At 34.1% G+C, this 15,123-nt stretch overlaps 1 protein-coding gene across 1 annotated transcript; it reads left to right on the forward strand.

The window, feature by feature from the left end:
* Positions 1-8,241: 8,241 nt before the first annotated feature.
* LOC132550260 (organic cation transporter protein-like) lies at positions 8,242-14,660 on the forward strand. Its single transcript, XM_060214307.1, has 9 exons — positions 8,242-8,390; positions 10,151-10,334; positions 10,592-10,695; positions 11,050-11,204; positions 11,995-12,163; positions 12,289-12,516; positions 12,741-12,967; positions 13,341-13,522; positions 14,469-14,660. Exons 1-9 carry the CDS (start codon positions 8,242-8,244, stop codon positions 14,658-14,660), a joined length of 1,590 nt encoding a protein of 529 aa, XP_060070290.1.
* The last annotated feature ends 463 nt before the right edge of the window (positions 14,661-15,123 follow it).

Genomic DNA, 15,123 nt, shown 5'->3' on the forward strand with positions numbered 1-15,123 from the left:
CGGGATTGATTGTGACCATACACATCTCTTCATAAATGGTGCATTGAGGCTTTTTATCAGAGGGCTTGTTTGCAAAAGTTGGCTGTACCAAGAAATCACACCAGGACTGGAATACGCAAGCCAGATAAACCAATAGGAACGCCATTGACATTTGATTCCCACTGAAGTCGTATTTATAAGTTTCGTATATTAATCTACATGTGATATTGCATAATAAGTTATCCAGGTAATTTGGTATTACATCTTATCGATGCGCTCAACATTAGCTTACCTTTTCCCCATTTTGTCGATGCATTCAACATATTTTTACCTTTTCCCATTTTGTGGATGTACTCAATATATTTTTCCCTTTTTCCCCATTTTGTACCCAAAAACCTCCCCAGGATCAGCTGTTCAGTAAATCATCATAAGAAGTTCAAAGGAGTGAAACGAGATTCCGCCGAACAAAATACAGCTTATAAAACAGCTTGGTCATTTATGCTTGCATACAGCTATAATGAAAATTAATTAGAATCTTCTAGAATGGTCCGAGATTCGTTGATGATAATGAAATTATGATTAATTGCATTTTGATAAGAAACAATCATATCTAAAATGCTTTATTTTTATAACTCTAATATTTGGCTGATATAACCGTAATCAGGAAATTTGTGGGAGAGTGCTCAGCAAGCCGTAGATGTATAAGTTAGTTTTAATATAATGGTTATGATTACATATTCAGTTCAAGGAACCCCCAGGACGCAGGTGAGCGGACTATCAGACGGCGCAGACGTAGATTTTTGGAACGTCTTCGAATCATACACAAATGGACCAATTAAAGAAGTAGTTGGAGGTAAAACCAAGTAAAATTAAGGCACGGTGTTAGAGTATGTAAAGGGCAGGAACGGCTAGGAAGGATAAGTGTCGGAGGTCGAGTCTAAAGGAGAGAAGAAGAAATATTTGTTGTGGATAACTTGCAAGAAGACCTAGGCAGTAGGAGCTTGAAATTTATGGATCTATAGGTAATTATTTTGAATTGATAAATCTAATAATAAATATAGAGTCATATCAAATAATTTGTTACACCTATCGCATTATAAGTGGATTAAATTTTGGTAAGCTATTGTTGTGCTAATTATAGATATGTTTTTGTGAAATCGTCAACCTTATTTTGGACACTGAGTCGAAATTCGAATATGTCGGATTATTTTCCACTGTCCCATGGATTTTGAGATAACGAATTTCGACGGAAGTGTTGAATGTGGGAAAAATGCTGATAAAAACATGAAAACTTTCCACACTTGTTTGACCCTCGACGTTAAGGCGAAGTTACAGCTAACCGCTCACTTCCTGGGGTGAGCAAGTTTCTAGTTTTCACTCTAATAAATACAGTAAAAAGCACTTATTTGTCCTTTGACCTTAAGGTAAAGCTCACACTGACCCACTTATCTTGTGATGCCCGGTACATTGGGTTGAGGTATATGATGCAAATTTCATTAATTAATTTTCAATGCTTCAAAAGTATTCTGGACAAGGTTGTATTAGAACACAAATAATTTTGCCCCTCCCCTCTTCAATCGAAGGACTTGGTTTTAAACTAAAGTTGACGTTACTTCATTATATTCTTTAACACCAAAATGTGAAGACGAATTCAATATTTCATATTTTGCAGAAGCAACATGTAAGCCTGGGAACAATTAGTTCCCCTCTGGGGACATCCATACCATAGTTCGGCATACTAGAGGGACTACTATAACCCTGTAATATGGCTGACAAAGTTGACAATTATTTTGTTGATTTGTGGATTTAATTCACTGGTGGATTGATAGTGTTCCTTTCTAACTATATATGTCCGTTTAAATCGGGAATGTGAAATGAGGCGTACAATTTCTATAAGAATATTAGTAGATTCTTATGTGAAATTTAAATATCTAAAATACAGTCAAACCTCGTTAACTCGAAGTCGATGGGACCACGAAAATACTTCGAGTTATCCGAGTCTTCGAGATAGCCGAGTTCATGAGTTTTGGTGCAAAGATTTTTTATGTTTCGAAACGGGTATGATTTCGGTGAGAAACACCCCTGCTTTTATCCCTATGTGACACTCATGACATCTCCTCACTAATTCTGCCCTAAGTAATTCGACGCTAATTAAATAATTGTTTCACTCATTTGTCGGTTTAATTGAGCACAGGTGACCGTTTCATGCGTACTCCTGTAAAAACATTAAGCCTAGTACCGGGCCAGTGTTGTGATTGTTTTCTATAGCTTAGTTCCGCTTCACTGAGTGTATACACAGGTCGGTGTTTGTTAATGCTGACAGACACGTAAATTACGCAATGTGAGTAGAACTTCACTTTTTATCGCCGATATCTATCAATTATAAGATCTAACGGTTACCTTTTATCATTCAATTAAATAACAATAAACACTTTTCTAAAACATGAATATTGTTAATTACAGTATTGTTCATTAATATTCACTTGTAAAGCCTATTGTCGGTAAAATTGCAAAACGGCGTAGCGCATCAGCAATGTAATTGACCGGCACAAAATTTATACTTCGAGTTTTCCGATCATATTCAGTATATGTTTTGTTGTTGGGACCAAATTTTTACTTCGAATTAACAGAGTTTTTCGAGTTTTCCGAATTCGAGTTTTCCGAGTTTTGATTACTAGAATAAAGAGAAGATTTTGCCGGGACCGACAAAGTGCTTCGAGTTAAACGGGGTCTTCGAGTTTTCCGAGTTCGAGTTAACGAAGTTCGACTGTAATATTACTTTAATTCCTCGCCACAAATTATTCATTAATACTCCACACTTATTTTGTGTAAAGTTTGTGGAGTAACGATACTACTTTATTGTTGAGAACATATAATCCTTCTAAATACTGCTATTAAATAGTCTTTTCTGTCTGATATGTAGATTAAAGCGTCTCAGTAATTCGACCTAGTCGTTTCAGAAAACATTTCTCTATACAAAACAATGCCGTCACACTTGCTATCTCCTTACGTATGTTATGCATATAAATAGTTTAGCTTACTTTGAAGAATATAAACTTTAACCTAGCAAGCATTCAGATAAAATTTTACTTTTTTTACTAGACGACATTGTCCTGTCAAGGACAAGCTTGAGTATGTTAGAAGATACCCACAACTTGTGACATGTGCAGTATGTTTACCTTACAGAAACAAGATTACTTTAAATCAATTTAACTTAATCTACTTTATAGCTACAACTTACTTTTTAACAGTGTATAATGAATATCATGCACAAATCCACACATAGTTAAATTTCACTATTAAAATAGCCATGGGGGTTGGACAAAAGTGGACTTAATATCTGAGTGTTCTTAATAACGAAATGACTAAAACTCCCCTACGGCCACGTTTGTCCATTTTTCATAGCATTGTCTGGAAGGCATTGTTTCAATCCATTTTAAAGGTACATGAACACGAAATAGATCAGAGCAAGTTGTTCCGAATGACAAATCATTCGAGGGGTTCAAGGGCGTTAGTTGCTATATGTTGCTATCAGCCATTGGTGCAAAGCACTACAGGGACCTTTCACTTCCGTGTCTGTTGGGCTTCCTATAACGTTCAACACGACGTTATTCTTGGAAAGCAAGTTTGACAACTATATCGCCTACTGTTCTGACATCAAGCAAAGTAGAAGACACACACGGTAACTTTGTTCGGTTTTCTGATTGGTCAGTGACATTCAATGTAAAATTAGTCTGAGCGACTTATTTTTTTTTTTAATTTTAATTTTTTTTAATTTTTATTTTTTCCCCTTTTTTATAATTTAATTGCGAAACAGTGAGGTGGCCTTAATGTTTAAGCTTACAATACAAAAACACATAGAAGACATCTTGGGACTGAAATGGTGGCGGCGAGATGTTTTTGATTTTGAGGTGCTTTTTTAAGCCAGTATTTTCTAAATGTCACAAAGCCCTTTGATCACTTAGACATTTTCATACTGATAAGAAAGTACACATTTCACAGGCATGTTGTTTATTTACCATGTCATGTTGTACCGAACTCAATATATTGAAGTTTTATGGCGACATTGTAAGAATTAAGGATTTATTCTTGAATAATGAAGTTACTTTGTGAGATAAGGAGTGATTTTATAATATGGGTACTTTACATTGGAGTTTAAGGTCTCTGTTTTTAAAGGTTTTCGTTAATTATTTCAGCTTTGTAATTGTTTTTCTCCAGATTTGCTTTTGGTATCTCATGCAAATCAACAACATAAAGTGAACAGCTATGTCCATTCTTTTGTTTTGTCTTCTTACATTAACTCAGGAATTTAAGTGTTTTCAGAGTTGTTTTTTGCATTCACGATCCAAATAACCCGTGCTTTCGGAACTTTATTTTTCGAATCAGAGAGTTTAGCATAGACGTTAATTCCAACATAGATTTCTCAGAACCGTCAGTTACTACAGATGCATTATAGCGTGAATGAAAGTGACTTTGGGCAATTGCCTATTTTATTAAACGTTGCGATCTGATCATCAGACGAACGCCAATTTGCATATTAAAAAAGTTTTCTTCTAAGCTATTGTTGCCCTGATATTATTTAACTTATTACAAAACCATAAATAAAAAGATAACAAAAATAAAATCTTTTATTAAAAACAATATGTCTATGACTTTAGATTATCTGTTTTGTTTTGTCTTTTTGTTTTTTTTTTGGTTTTGAATTTTTTTTCCAAGTTGCAGTAGTAAGAAATTGTTTTTACCTGAACATGTACAAGTATAGATAAAAAGACGATTGTTGTATTGGTTGTAATTGGTTGTAAACTGAATTCCAACATTAGGTATGTTTGATAAGTGATCAAAGTGAAATACCGGAAGGCACACAATTCATTTTCATTTTACTATATATCTTTTTCAATATAATTAAATATTTCATCCTTAAATAAACATTTTGTTAAATGTTCAAACAAATTTACTTGTGTTTTAAATTAGGAACATCTTAGGGATATTGAAAAATATGATTGGTCTGAGCTTTACCCATGTTCTATGTTTCATTTTATGGAATTGGAATTGAATTATTTTTAACATGATAAAAAAACTATGCATACCTGTGATAGCGTATTACTCTTCATCCCTGTGTATTTTTTCAAGTTCCTATATAGTTTCCTAAAATGTCAATGAATAAAGTTAAGAATAAATGCTAGCCTCAAAGTTATTGATTTGTTTGTCACTGTTATCATAATAGGATATCATGGTCTACATCTAAGTAAATATCGCCTTAAAGAATTACATTCACACGTACGCACATATGTTGACATAAGAAATGTCAAATGTTAGCCCGGGGCTCATATTACTGCTGTCTTCAAACTGCTTCGGGGGAAAATAGCATAAGAAATTCAGATATCAATTAAATTGAACCGACGTATAAATGACTTTTTAACACATTCATTGACATGGCCAAAAGTTAAAAAAGAGAACAACAAACAAGCACAAGAGTTCGAAAAAACTTAAAGAATGACAACACATTTTTTTTTATTAGAAAAGCGTCATAATTTTCCATCTCTCAGAGTTACTTCCCTTCCCTTTCACTCTATCAGAGAGTTTAGTGATTTCCTTGGCAGCCGAGGAAGGACGTGAGTACCTCAGGTATGTGATTTTCTCGGAGCATCCCTAATCGATAATGTAATTGACCTATAGCCAAAATGATTAATATTGAAGCGAAGGGGAAAATATTCACGTATTGATGGTTATCAGGCTTTGAAATGTGCTTCACCTTAAAAAAAAAACACAAAAAAACAATTGATATGTCAGTGATCAAACATGCTAGATATAAATGATCTGATCGATAGAGATGAAATATAAGTTAAAGCAGATAAGTGATAGATTTTAAATAGGTGAATAGTATAGTGATATAAATTACAACTAAGAATAAACCATATTAAAGATATATCTGGCATCAACATAGTTATCATATATAATAAGTTCAATATATTTATAACAGAATGACTAAGGTAAAACCTTTTATCGGTTCAGGGTCAACACCGACACCCATATCAAATACACATTACGTGATCATGAGTCCGTCGTTCAGTGTTAACGTGAGATTAGCGTCTATACATGGTATTGTATACATAACAGTGGATAATCTTACCACGTTAAGGCACTGACAGGTAGTTACCAAACTTGTCATAACATAAACTGCTCATATCACAGGTCAGGTTTGGTCAGCAGACATAGCATTTCCGTAAAGGTTATTGTATAATATATTTGTACTGACGAAGATGCATATGAAAATTTTTTAAGTTTCAAATTACTTACACGTATGATTATCTGCTTGAATTATATAGAAATTTGTAATAGAAATAGAAAACGGAGACTCATGAAAAAGCACAGGAGTAAGAGTCTTCTGCTTCATCGGAGGCATCCTCCATGTAAATATTGGTCAACCAAAATGTGTAACGTCAAATGATAATAATGCATACACTTGGAACCAACAGGCAAACTAACCAGTCTCAAACACACCCAATTTCATATTGTACAAGAAATATTATGACAACCGCACAGCTTCCCCATAATTTTCATCAACCTTCATCTTTTGAAAATCCTGTGTTATGAGTTTGCCTGTCAGCTGACGACATCTTGCATGCAATTCGTGATATTGGGAACACATCCTTGATTATCGAATCCACTGCGTTATGTCAATACCATAGATGCAATTTGTTTGTCTCTACTATATCTAACTCTAAAACTTGTACTAAAAGCATGAAGCATATCATATAGCTTGGTATTTTCGCTGTAAAATAAAGATCGCGATAAGCGGCCGTTGTGGAAAAGTCTGGCGTGTTTTTGATTTCCAAATCCTGGTTTGTATATGCAATTGACGATGTCAATAAACCTTGTGATATTAAAGGCAATACGTATTTGATATATCTGTCGAGTCCGAGCTTTAAAATTTAGGCTCTCGACATCACTGACGAGTCCTAGAATCGAACTGAGAGTGAACTATTAGTCCCAGAACTTTGCTGTCGCGTGTATACCACGTTTTAATTCATTCGATTACAAATATCAAATTTACGAAATTTACTGAAATGATACGGCCTTCTCATCGATATCGTTGTACAACCATATCCGCAAGGATGGTAAATGTCTCTAGATTCCTATATATATACACCATATCATTTGTGTTAGCATGGTAACCCAGCTTAGAGACTGCAGCTTGTTATTTGTTGTACATATCTTATAAACAAAAAACAACAGAGAAAAGAAATGTTGTCAAATGATCATTTATTCAATGACAGGAACATTTCAAATACAACCATAATATCAATCACTGTTGTTATATAATATATAGATCTGAATGACATTAACTTCAGTCTATATGTACAACAAAAAGGTGGGGTACATATCATTTATGGAATTTCGATTATATACTAAACACATCATATCGTGCAAGTTGTTCCTTTGTATGGTGCAGATTCATCCATTGTCTCTATTAGAAGATTATCTTGTTTGTGTTGTACAATATAGTGCGTTCTAGTAAAACTCATTTTATGAATATATAGTTTATAACACAGCTGTTTATCAAGCAAAAACCTATACATACGTATAAAAAAAATCAATATCTAAACTTCGTTGTCACATATACATGCTAAACATGTGTATTTGAATCAAACTTATATGATTGAGATACATCGATGCTATACAAGTTCACATAGTTTCTATATTGTGTATCATGTTGTTATTGTAATGTCGATATTTTGATTGTCTTTAAACATTTGTTTACAACTAATCACTCATTGTACTTCAAACTGACAAGAAGAATCAGATAGTAATGATCCCTGTTAGGCGTTGGTTCTTTGGATGGGTTTATCTTTCCCGCGCTCACCTTACAATCATTTAGTTTAATTCCATTCATGTACAGTCTTGACAAAGAACGAGGTTCTTATCTGAAAAACGACTAAAAGATTTTCTTTCTGTTTTATACCGTTGATGTTGATGTTGTACTTAATTTTTTCTTCCTTTTCTTCTCTGTTTTTGTTTGTTTTGTTTTTTATGGACAGTATGATCTGAGCTTAGGCTTGATATAAAATCCTCTTCTACTCTTTACATATACATTAATTGCTATACTCACCTTCTGTTCCCTAATGTTGGTGGTTTAAGATGATGCAGTATTCTGTGTCGAAGGCATCCTGGCCTTTTTTTTAAAATCCCAAATGAAGTCGCCATACCCCAAATGAACTAACTCGTGATATGCTTGTTTTTTAGTTTCTAATAGGGACAAGCATGGCTGTTAATTTTGACGAGACATTGAGGAAGATTGGCGAGTTTGGTCCGTACCAAAGACGTGTATATTTCCTATTGTGTCTACTGGTCGTTTTTATCGGCTTGTCAGATGTAGTCAACGCATTCCTCCTTTTTACGCCGAATTACAGGTAAAAATCAATGTTTCCTGTTATCTCAATTCTTTAAAACTGCTTGATGTATAAGATCAAATGGAGCGGATACACTGGCAGCGTCAGATCCGCTATTTGTAACGAACTTTGGTTAATTATCTCATCTGTATTGCTTTTATGTCCAAAGAGTGGGTTGGAATGTTTGTTGGATGTATGAGGATATAATATCTGGGAAGTAACAATTAAATTGTACACCGTCAACCAAAAATATCTGTCCAGTTGTAGAGTGTTACTAGCCCTATTCACAAAATATATACAATTACATAACATTAGGGAATGAAAAGATGGGGAAATAGTAGGCCTGACTGTAAGCCTGCGCCACATAACAGAAAATGATCTAAAAACAACAAACTGGAAGGATTATGCTTACAATTATAACAAACAACTGACCGGAGAGATAACGCACACAATTATAGGAAACCACATACCGGGGAAAATAAAACTAACAAATATAGGAAACCACATACCGGGGAAAATAAAACTCACAAATATAGGAAACCACATACCGGGGAAAATAAAACTCACAAATATTGGAAACCACATACCGGGGAAAATAAAACTCACAAATATAGGAAACCACGTACCGGGGAAAATAAAACTCACAAATGACAAACGCGTATCGGCAAAGATACAGCTCACAAATATGACAAACGCGTATCAATACAGCTCATAAAATATAGGAAACCACGTACCGGGGAAAATAAAACTCACAAATATAGGAAACCACGTACCGAGGAAAATAAAACTCACAAATATAGGAAACCACGTACCGAGGAAAATAAAACTCACAAATATAGGAAACCACGTACCGGGGAAAATAAAACTCACAAATATAGGAAACCACGTACCGGGGAAAGTAAAACTCACAAATATAGGAAACAACTAACAGGAGAAGAAAAAGCTCATAAATATGACAAACGCGTATCGGGAAAGATACAGCTCATAAATATGACAAACGCGTATCGGCAAAGATACAGCTCACAAATATGACAAACGCGTATCGGGAAAGATACAGCTCATAAATATGACAAACGCGTATCGGGAAAGATACAGCTCACAAATATGACAAACGCGTATCGGCAAAGATACAGCTCACAAATATGACAAACGCGTATCGGCAAAGATACAGCTCATAAATATGACAAACGCGTATCGGGAAAGATACAGCTCATAAATATGACAAACGCGTATCGGCAAAGATACAGCTCATAAATATGACAAACGCGTATCGGCAAAGATACAGCTCACAAATATGACAAACGCGTATCGGCAAAGATACAGCTCACAAATATGACAAACGCGTATCGGCAAAGATACAGCTCACAAATATGACAAACGCGTATCGGCAAAGATACAGCTCACAAATATGACAAACGCGTATCGGCAAAGATACAGCTCACAAATATGACAAGCAACATACGGGAGAAAATTAAACTCACATACATTAAATCGTCTTTCTATTGCAGTCTAAAGCTGATCACAACAATCGGTAGTTCAAAAGTGTGTATTGTCCTATATTATAATTAATGAGGAATAAAGAGGGTTTTCTTATTGGACTTATAACCTTCAGAACTACATCAATTAATGGAGGTGTTCACTATGATGTTAAGTCATGTAGTGATGAACAATCTCATACCCCATGACATTACCGAGCTGATCCAAATGGTTCTATTACAGTGTAAATGTATATAATGATATATGCTTATGTATCATTATAATTTTCTAAATACACTCACCAGATGTTTTGGATTGAACGAGAATACCTTAGCTAACTTTACAAATGGAACAGTTGATAACGAGGAACCGAAGTGCACACAAAGTCTGGAAATAATCAATTCGTCTGGACATGAAGAAAATACAGTCGATATCTGTACATCTTGGAAATATGATAAGTCAGTTTTCGTGGAGTCAATAGTCACTGAGGTATGTTGTTATAGGAATATAGAAAATTACACATGTATTATTTGTCAGACAAAAATCACCCTCACTGAGAAGAGACTAATATAATAAATACATATCTTTTGAAATTCAATAACGATAATAAGATAATAAAAGCTATGTGTAAGGGAGTTGTAAGAGAGCATTGATCTCGTTAGCCTATCATAAGTATCTTTAATCTCTAATCTGTGGTTGTAAGGATATCACACGTATATAAATATCTATGTCTTTATACATTCCAGAATGACCTCGTGTGTGATAATGACCTTATCCCTACCTATATCCAAATGATAGTGTATGTAGGATCATTCTGTGGATCACTGGTTCAGGGAGTACTAGCGGACTGGTATGTTTATCTCAGTACACATAATAAAAGGATATGTACTGTAATGTGTTACATTTTCTCGATGAAACTTTCCTCTCGGTGATGACTTGATATCACAAGTCTTCTGATTCAGGAAAGATAACTCGTACACGATTTCTCGGAATTTAATTTACGTTTTGCAAGTTTTATCGTATTTTCAGCGTTATTGCACATAAATGTAAACAGTGTATATGTTTTTCAGAAATATTTCGATGAATGTAAATAAACACAGAAAAAACATTTCGAAGTTTACATGTTTGTAGCGTTTAATTTATTTTCCATTTAGTATTAATCGTTCAAATTATCATTTGCAATTTGACTAATAATTCCTTTCAGCATTGGAAGACAAAAGACGATATGTATCAGTCTAGTCATGTTTTTCCTTTCTGGAATGGCGTCAGCATGGTCATCAAACTATTATGCGTTTACAGCCTTTCGATTTCTTCAAGGCTTTTCGTCAAGGGGAGTGTTCATCCCTACTTTTGTCTTAGGTGAGAGTAAAATTGTCACATGGAAACCGACGTTTTAGTTATGGAATATATTTTATTAACTGAATAAATGGCTCGATATACACCAATTACTATTGTTGGTGTCTACCTTTCTACTATGCTTTTTGTATAAGGACCGCCTTCAAAGTAAGCCACGTTGCGAGTTTATCGGAAATCATAAGTAAATTATATAAACCACTTCCAATAAATTATGCAATTTGTTGCTATGGTATTGTATCTCCAATTTCCAATTTCTTTGTTGTTTGTCTCTAGCATCGCTGTCAATTAATAATACAAAACGGACAAAATATACAGAATTTCTGGGATTTTTTTATTATCATTATTATTGAAACGAATTTTTTCTCTTGTGTGTCAAACCTTCCAAATTATTTATCAGATTGTCAAATGCATTATGATCCTATTTAGATATCTCTACTTAGTGTAGTGGGCGTGAACCGGCTGGGGAATCGAGGGGTATTAGGTTTTGCATATGACATATGACAACTCTTAATTAATGAGACGAGCTGTTCTATTGAAATGAAGATAGACTCCGGATTGAAAACAAATGTTTTTGATCAAGCAGAATCATTTGGATTTTATTCATATCAGAAAAAATACAACTGCTAAACTAATCTGGATGCATTTGATTATATCTACGTATATCTAAATGTATCTTTTATTACATGTTATAATTTATAACACTATATATTGAATATGATATGAGATAGAAATGTTATTTTAACTAACTGTGTTGATACTGTCACATGTGATTTTTGGTATTTTTATATTTAAGGTGTGGAAATGGTCGGCCCATCAAAAAGACAGTATGCTGGATTCCTCTTGAATTATTTCTACTCGGGGGGAGTCGTATTATTGGCAGGGATCGGATACGGATTTCGGCATTGGAAATATATCCAAATTGTTTCCTCAGCACCAGTTATTATATTCCTAATGTATTGGTGGTATGTGCTAATACTATTATCTTAGTTAACTATTTTCTTGCTGCCTTCCGGACGCCATTCAATAAAAGAAGCATTTATTCTCATATAAGTTTTGATTTTAGCCCTATACATGTTATCTATTTCAGGATCCTACCCGAGTCCCCAAGATGGCTGATTAGTAGAGGTAGAAAAACAGAATATAAAGCAGTACTTATGAAAATAGCAAAATCCAACAACAAAGAGAGTTGTGTCCCTTTGAATGATGATTGCTTTGAAGAAAGTGAGAACGTTGTTTCGACGAAAACCTACCATTTTGAAAATCTTGTTTCAAGCCGTTCACTTCTGTGTCATTCACTTGTCATATGTTTTAACGTGTAAGTAGTTATTTCAGATATCTTATTTGGATATTGATAAAATATTTGATGTCGACATGCACCAATCAAAATAATGTGAGAAAAAAAATAAGAATTATTACAATTACGTTATTGTTACGGCAAAATTACATAAAAAACGCAATTCGATCGACGTAAAAATGAATAACAGTTTAGTGATAACCAAATTTTGTATGCTATTCCAATTGGTCATAATTTATTTGCAGTTTCGTGGTATATCACTGCTATTTTGGATTCGCACTTAATACCGAAAACCTAAGTGGGAACTTTTATATGAACTTCTTGATAAACGGACTCGTTGAATTTCCTGCCAACACAATCGCCCTAGTCTTCAGTAACAGGATTGGTCGAAAGAAACTCTACATATCGGCCATGTTTTTAGCAGGAATCATGTTGTTATGCAGCGCAGGGACGACCGTATTTCTTATAAAAGGTACACGACTCACAAATACATACTATCTTGCTTATACATTTGTAAATTAACATGAAGATTATGTAACCATTAATGTGTCTCAAAATCTCTTTTAATACCCGGGACAAACATTTTTATTGATGCTGTGACCGAAAAGAATTTTGACGGCTTATCGTTCGGCAGTTTTTATCAAGAGAGGTTAAAGATTAACGGGGATGTGTTTTTTTATTATTGAAATCGTTTACGACCTTTATTTTTTCTCCAATTAACAGCTCAATGGGCTGTAGTATTAAAATTCGCGGGCAACACGCTGAATTCTGGATCATTGGAAAATATTAGTAATAAAGGTCTTATTATCACTTAAGTTTGATGTTGACAGATTAACGGTGTTAAGATTTCAGAAATGTGACGCTCGCCATGGCAATGATGGGGAAGTTAGGGGTAACTGTCGGATACTGTGTAATTTATCTCTGGGCTGCAGAAATATTTCCCACGGTATTTCGTAACAGTGGCATGGGTTTAAGTTTGGCTTGTGGAAACATCGGATATATTGTTGCTCCTTTCATCGCACAATTGGTATGTATTTTTTGTATTTAGATTAAGTAAAGAAGTACTGATTAATTTTCCTTGTGTTATAATATTAAAGAGTGTAGACACCAAACACGTGCATATGCAGTGCATGTCAATAATAAGATAAGATGTAATTACTACTGGTCAAAGTATGTATTGGCGAGAATCTAACAATGAAAATGAAAATAACTTCAGAGAGACCCAATCAATAGCAAGAACATATCCGGAAGTAAACTTTTGCCATAGTTCTTACGGTTTCTTTAGTTTTGGTGCAGTGTAGCTACAACTGTATATTCTATGCTTCCTCTGGTAAATAGCAGTAAGTTAACGTGATCACGACTGATGAGAAATAGATTGTTAGCATTGAACTTGCTTCATTCAGATTGATAACAATGAGCTAGTTTCACTTTGGTCGATGGAGGTGAGTAAGCTTCACTACGATAGATAAAGGTTCATTGTAGCTTTACTGAAGTTGCTAAATAGCAAGTTCGCTTAGTCGTTACAAAACAGAAAAAAAGAACAAAATTGCAGAGAATATACAATAAATGAACAATAAGCTTAACTGAAGCTTAATGATGGGATTCGATAAAAGAATATATATTCAAGTTTGAAAGATTGAACAAAGCCACCAAGTGATCACATATATATGTCTTTTATATTCAGATTTTTTTGTGCTTCATCAACTCTCCAAAACCCAGCAAAGTAAACGATTCTACGATGATGACAAAAATCTTAGAGGCTATTATAATTTCTTTTTTACCTCCTTGGCCTGTATGAATGTTGCATTTCTTCAATTTTAACGGCATTTCTATAGGTATAAAGCTATCAAATTACTCTATGTGTTTAACAATTTACATAATATTTATTTGATTTTCTCAAATTATGTTTTCCTTGAGGATATGTGTATGTCAAGTAAGATTTAATTAATTTTCGTGTTCGTTTTACCTTTCAGGCAACAAATGCTACCAGTGCCATTAGTCAGGCGGCTCCTTTGATTGTGTTTGGAACATTCTCTCTTGCTGCATCCTTACTTACTTTACTGTTACCAGAAACAAATAAAGAACAACTTCCAGAAACCGTGCATTACATAGAAAACGCACCAAAGCATTTAAACACTGTTATAAATGCCCAGGATATATCTTGATATGTTGTCTACGTGTCAACACATTGATCGACTACCTGTTGTCACCATTATCCTATTCAGTATGTAGGTCATTGATCGAGAATACGTGTGGGCCCAGACTGATAGATGACAGATTGTTCATAAAGCGGTTAATATATGTCATTTTGACATACTTTTGTTCTACATTGTATATAATTATTGTGTATTATACATTGTTTTTTTCCATTGCTTACTTATTTCTTGTGGCAAATAAATATTCATTGAAATCATTTGCTCTCATTGAATTTATAATAACATGTTTTATGTGTGTTCAATTTCTGAACAATAGTGGTTCCAGTGATATATACAAAGATTATGTCATATTTGATGGAAGACGCACATTCTAAGATGGATGATTTAAATATCTATGTAATGACAATAAACCATTACGAGACTTCATTAGCATATTTTTTATTTGTTTCTTCAGTGCAGGGTTTTTCTCTTG

This window comes from Ylistrum balloti, unplaced genomic scaffold (assembly GCF_031769215.1).
Source record: "Ylistrum balloti isolate Yb309-2 unplaced genomic scaffold, AGI_CSIRO_Ybal_v1 Utg370114, whole genome shotgun sequence".
Classification (NCBI taxonomy): Eukaryota; Metazoa; Mollusca; class Bivalvia; order Pectinida; family Pectinidae; genus Ylistrum; species Ylistrum balloti.

Coding starts and splice junctions, on each gene's coding strand:
- LOC132550260 (XM_060214307.1), top strand. CDS start 8,242: ATGGCTGTTAATTTTGACGAGACATTGAGGAAGATTGGCGAGTTTGGT. Junction 11,205..11,994: donor CATCCCTACTTTTGTCTTAG/GTGAGAGTAAAA, acceptor TTTATATTTAAG/GTGTGGAAATGGTCGGCCCA. Junction 12,968..13,340: donor GACCGTATTTCTTATAAAAG/GTACACGACTCA, acceptor AACGGTGTTAAG/ATTTCAGAAATGTGACGCTC.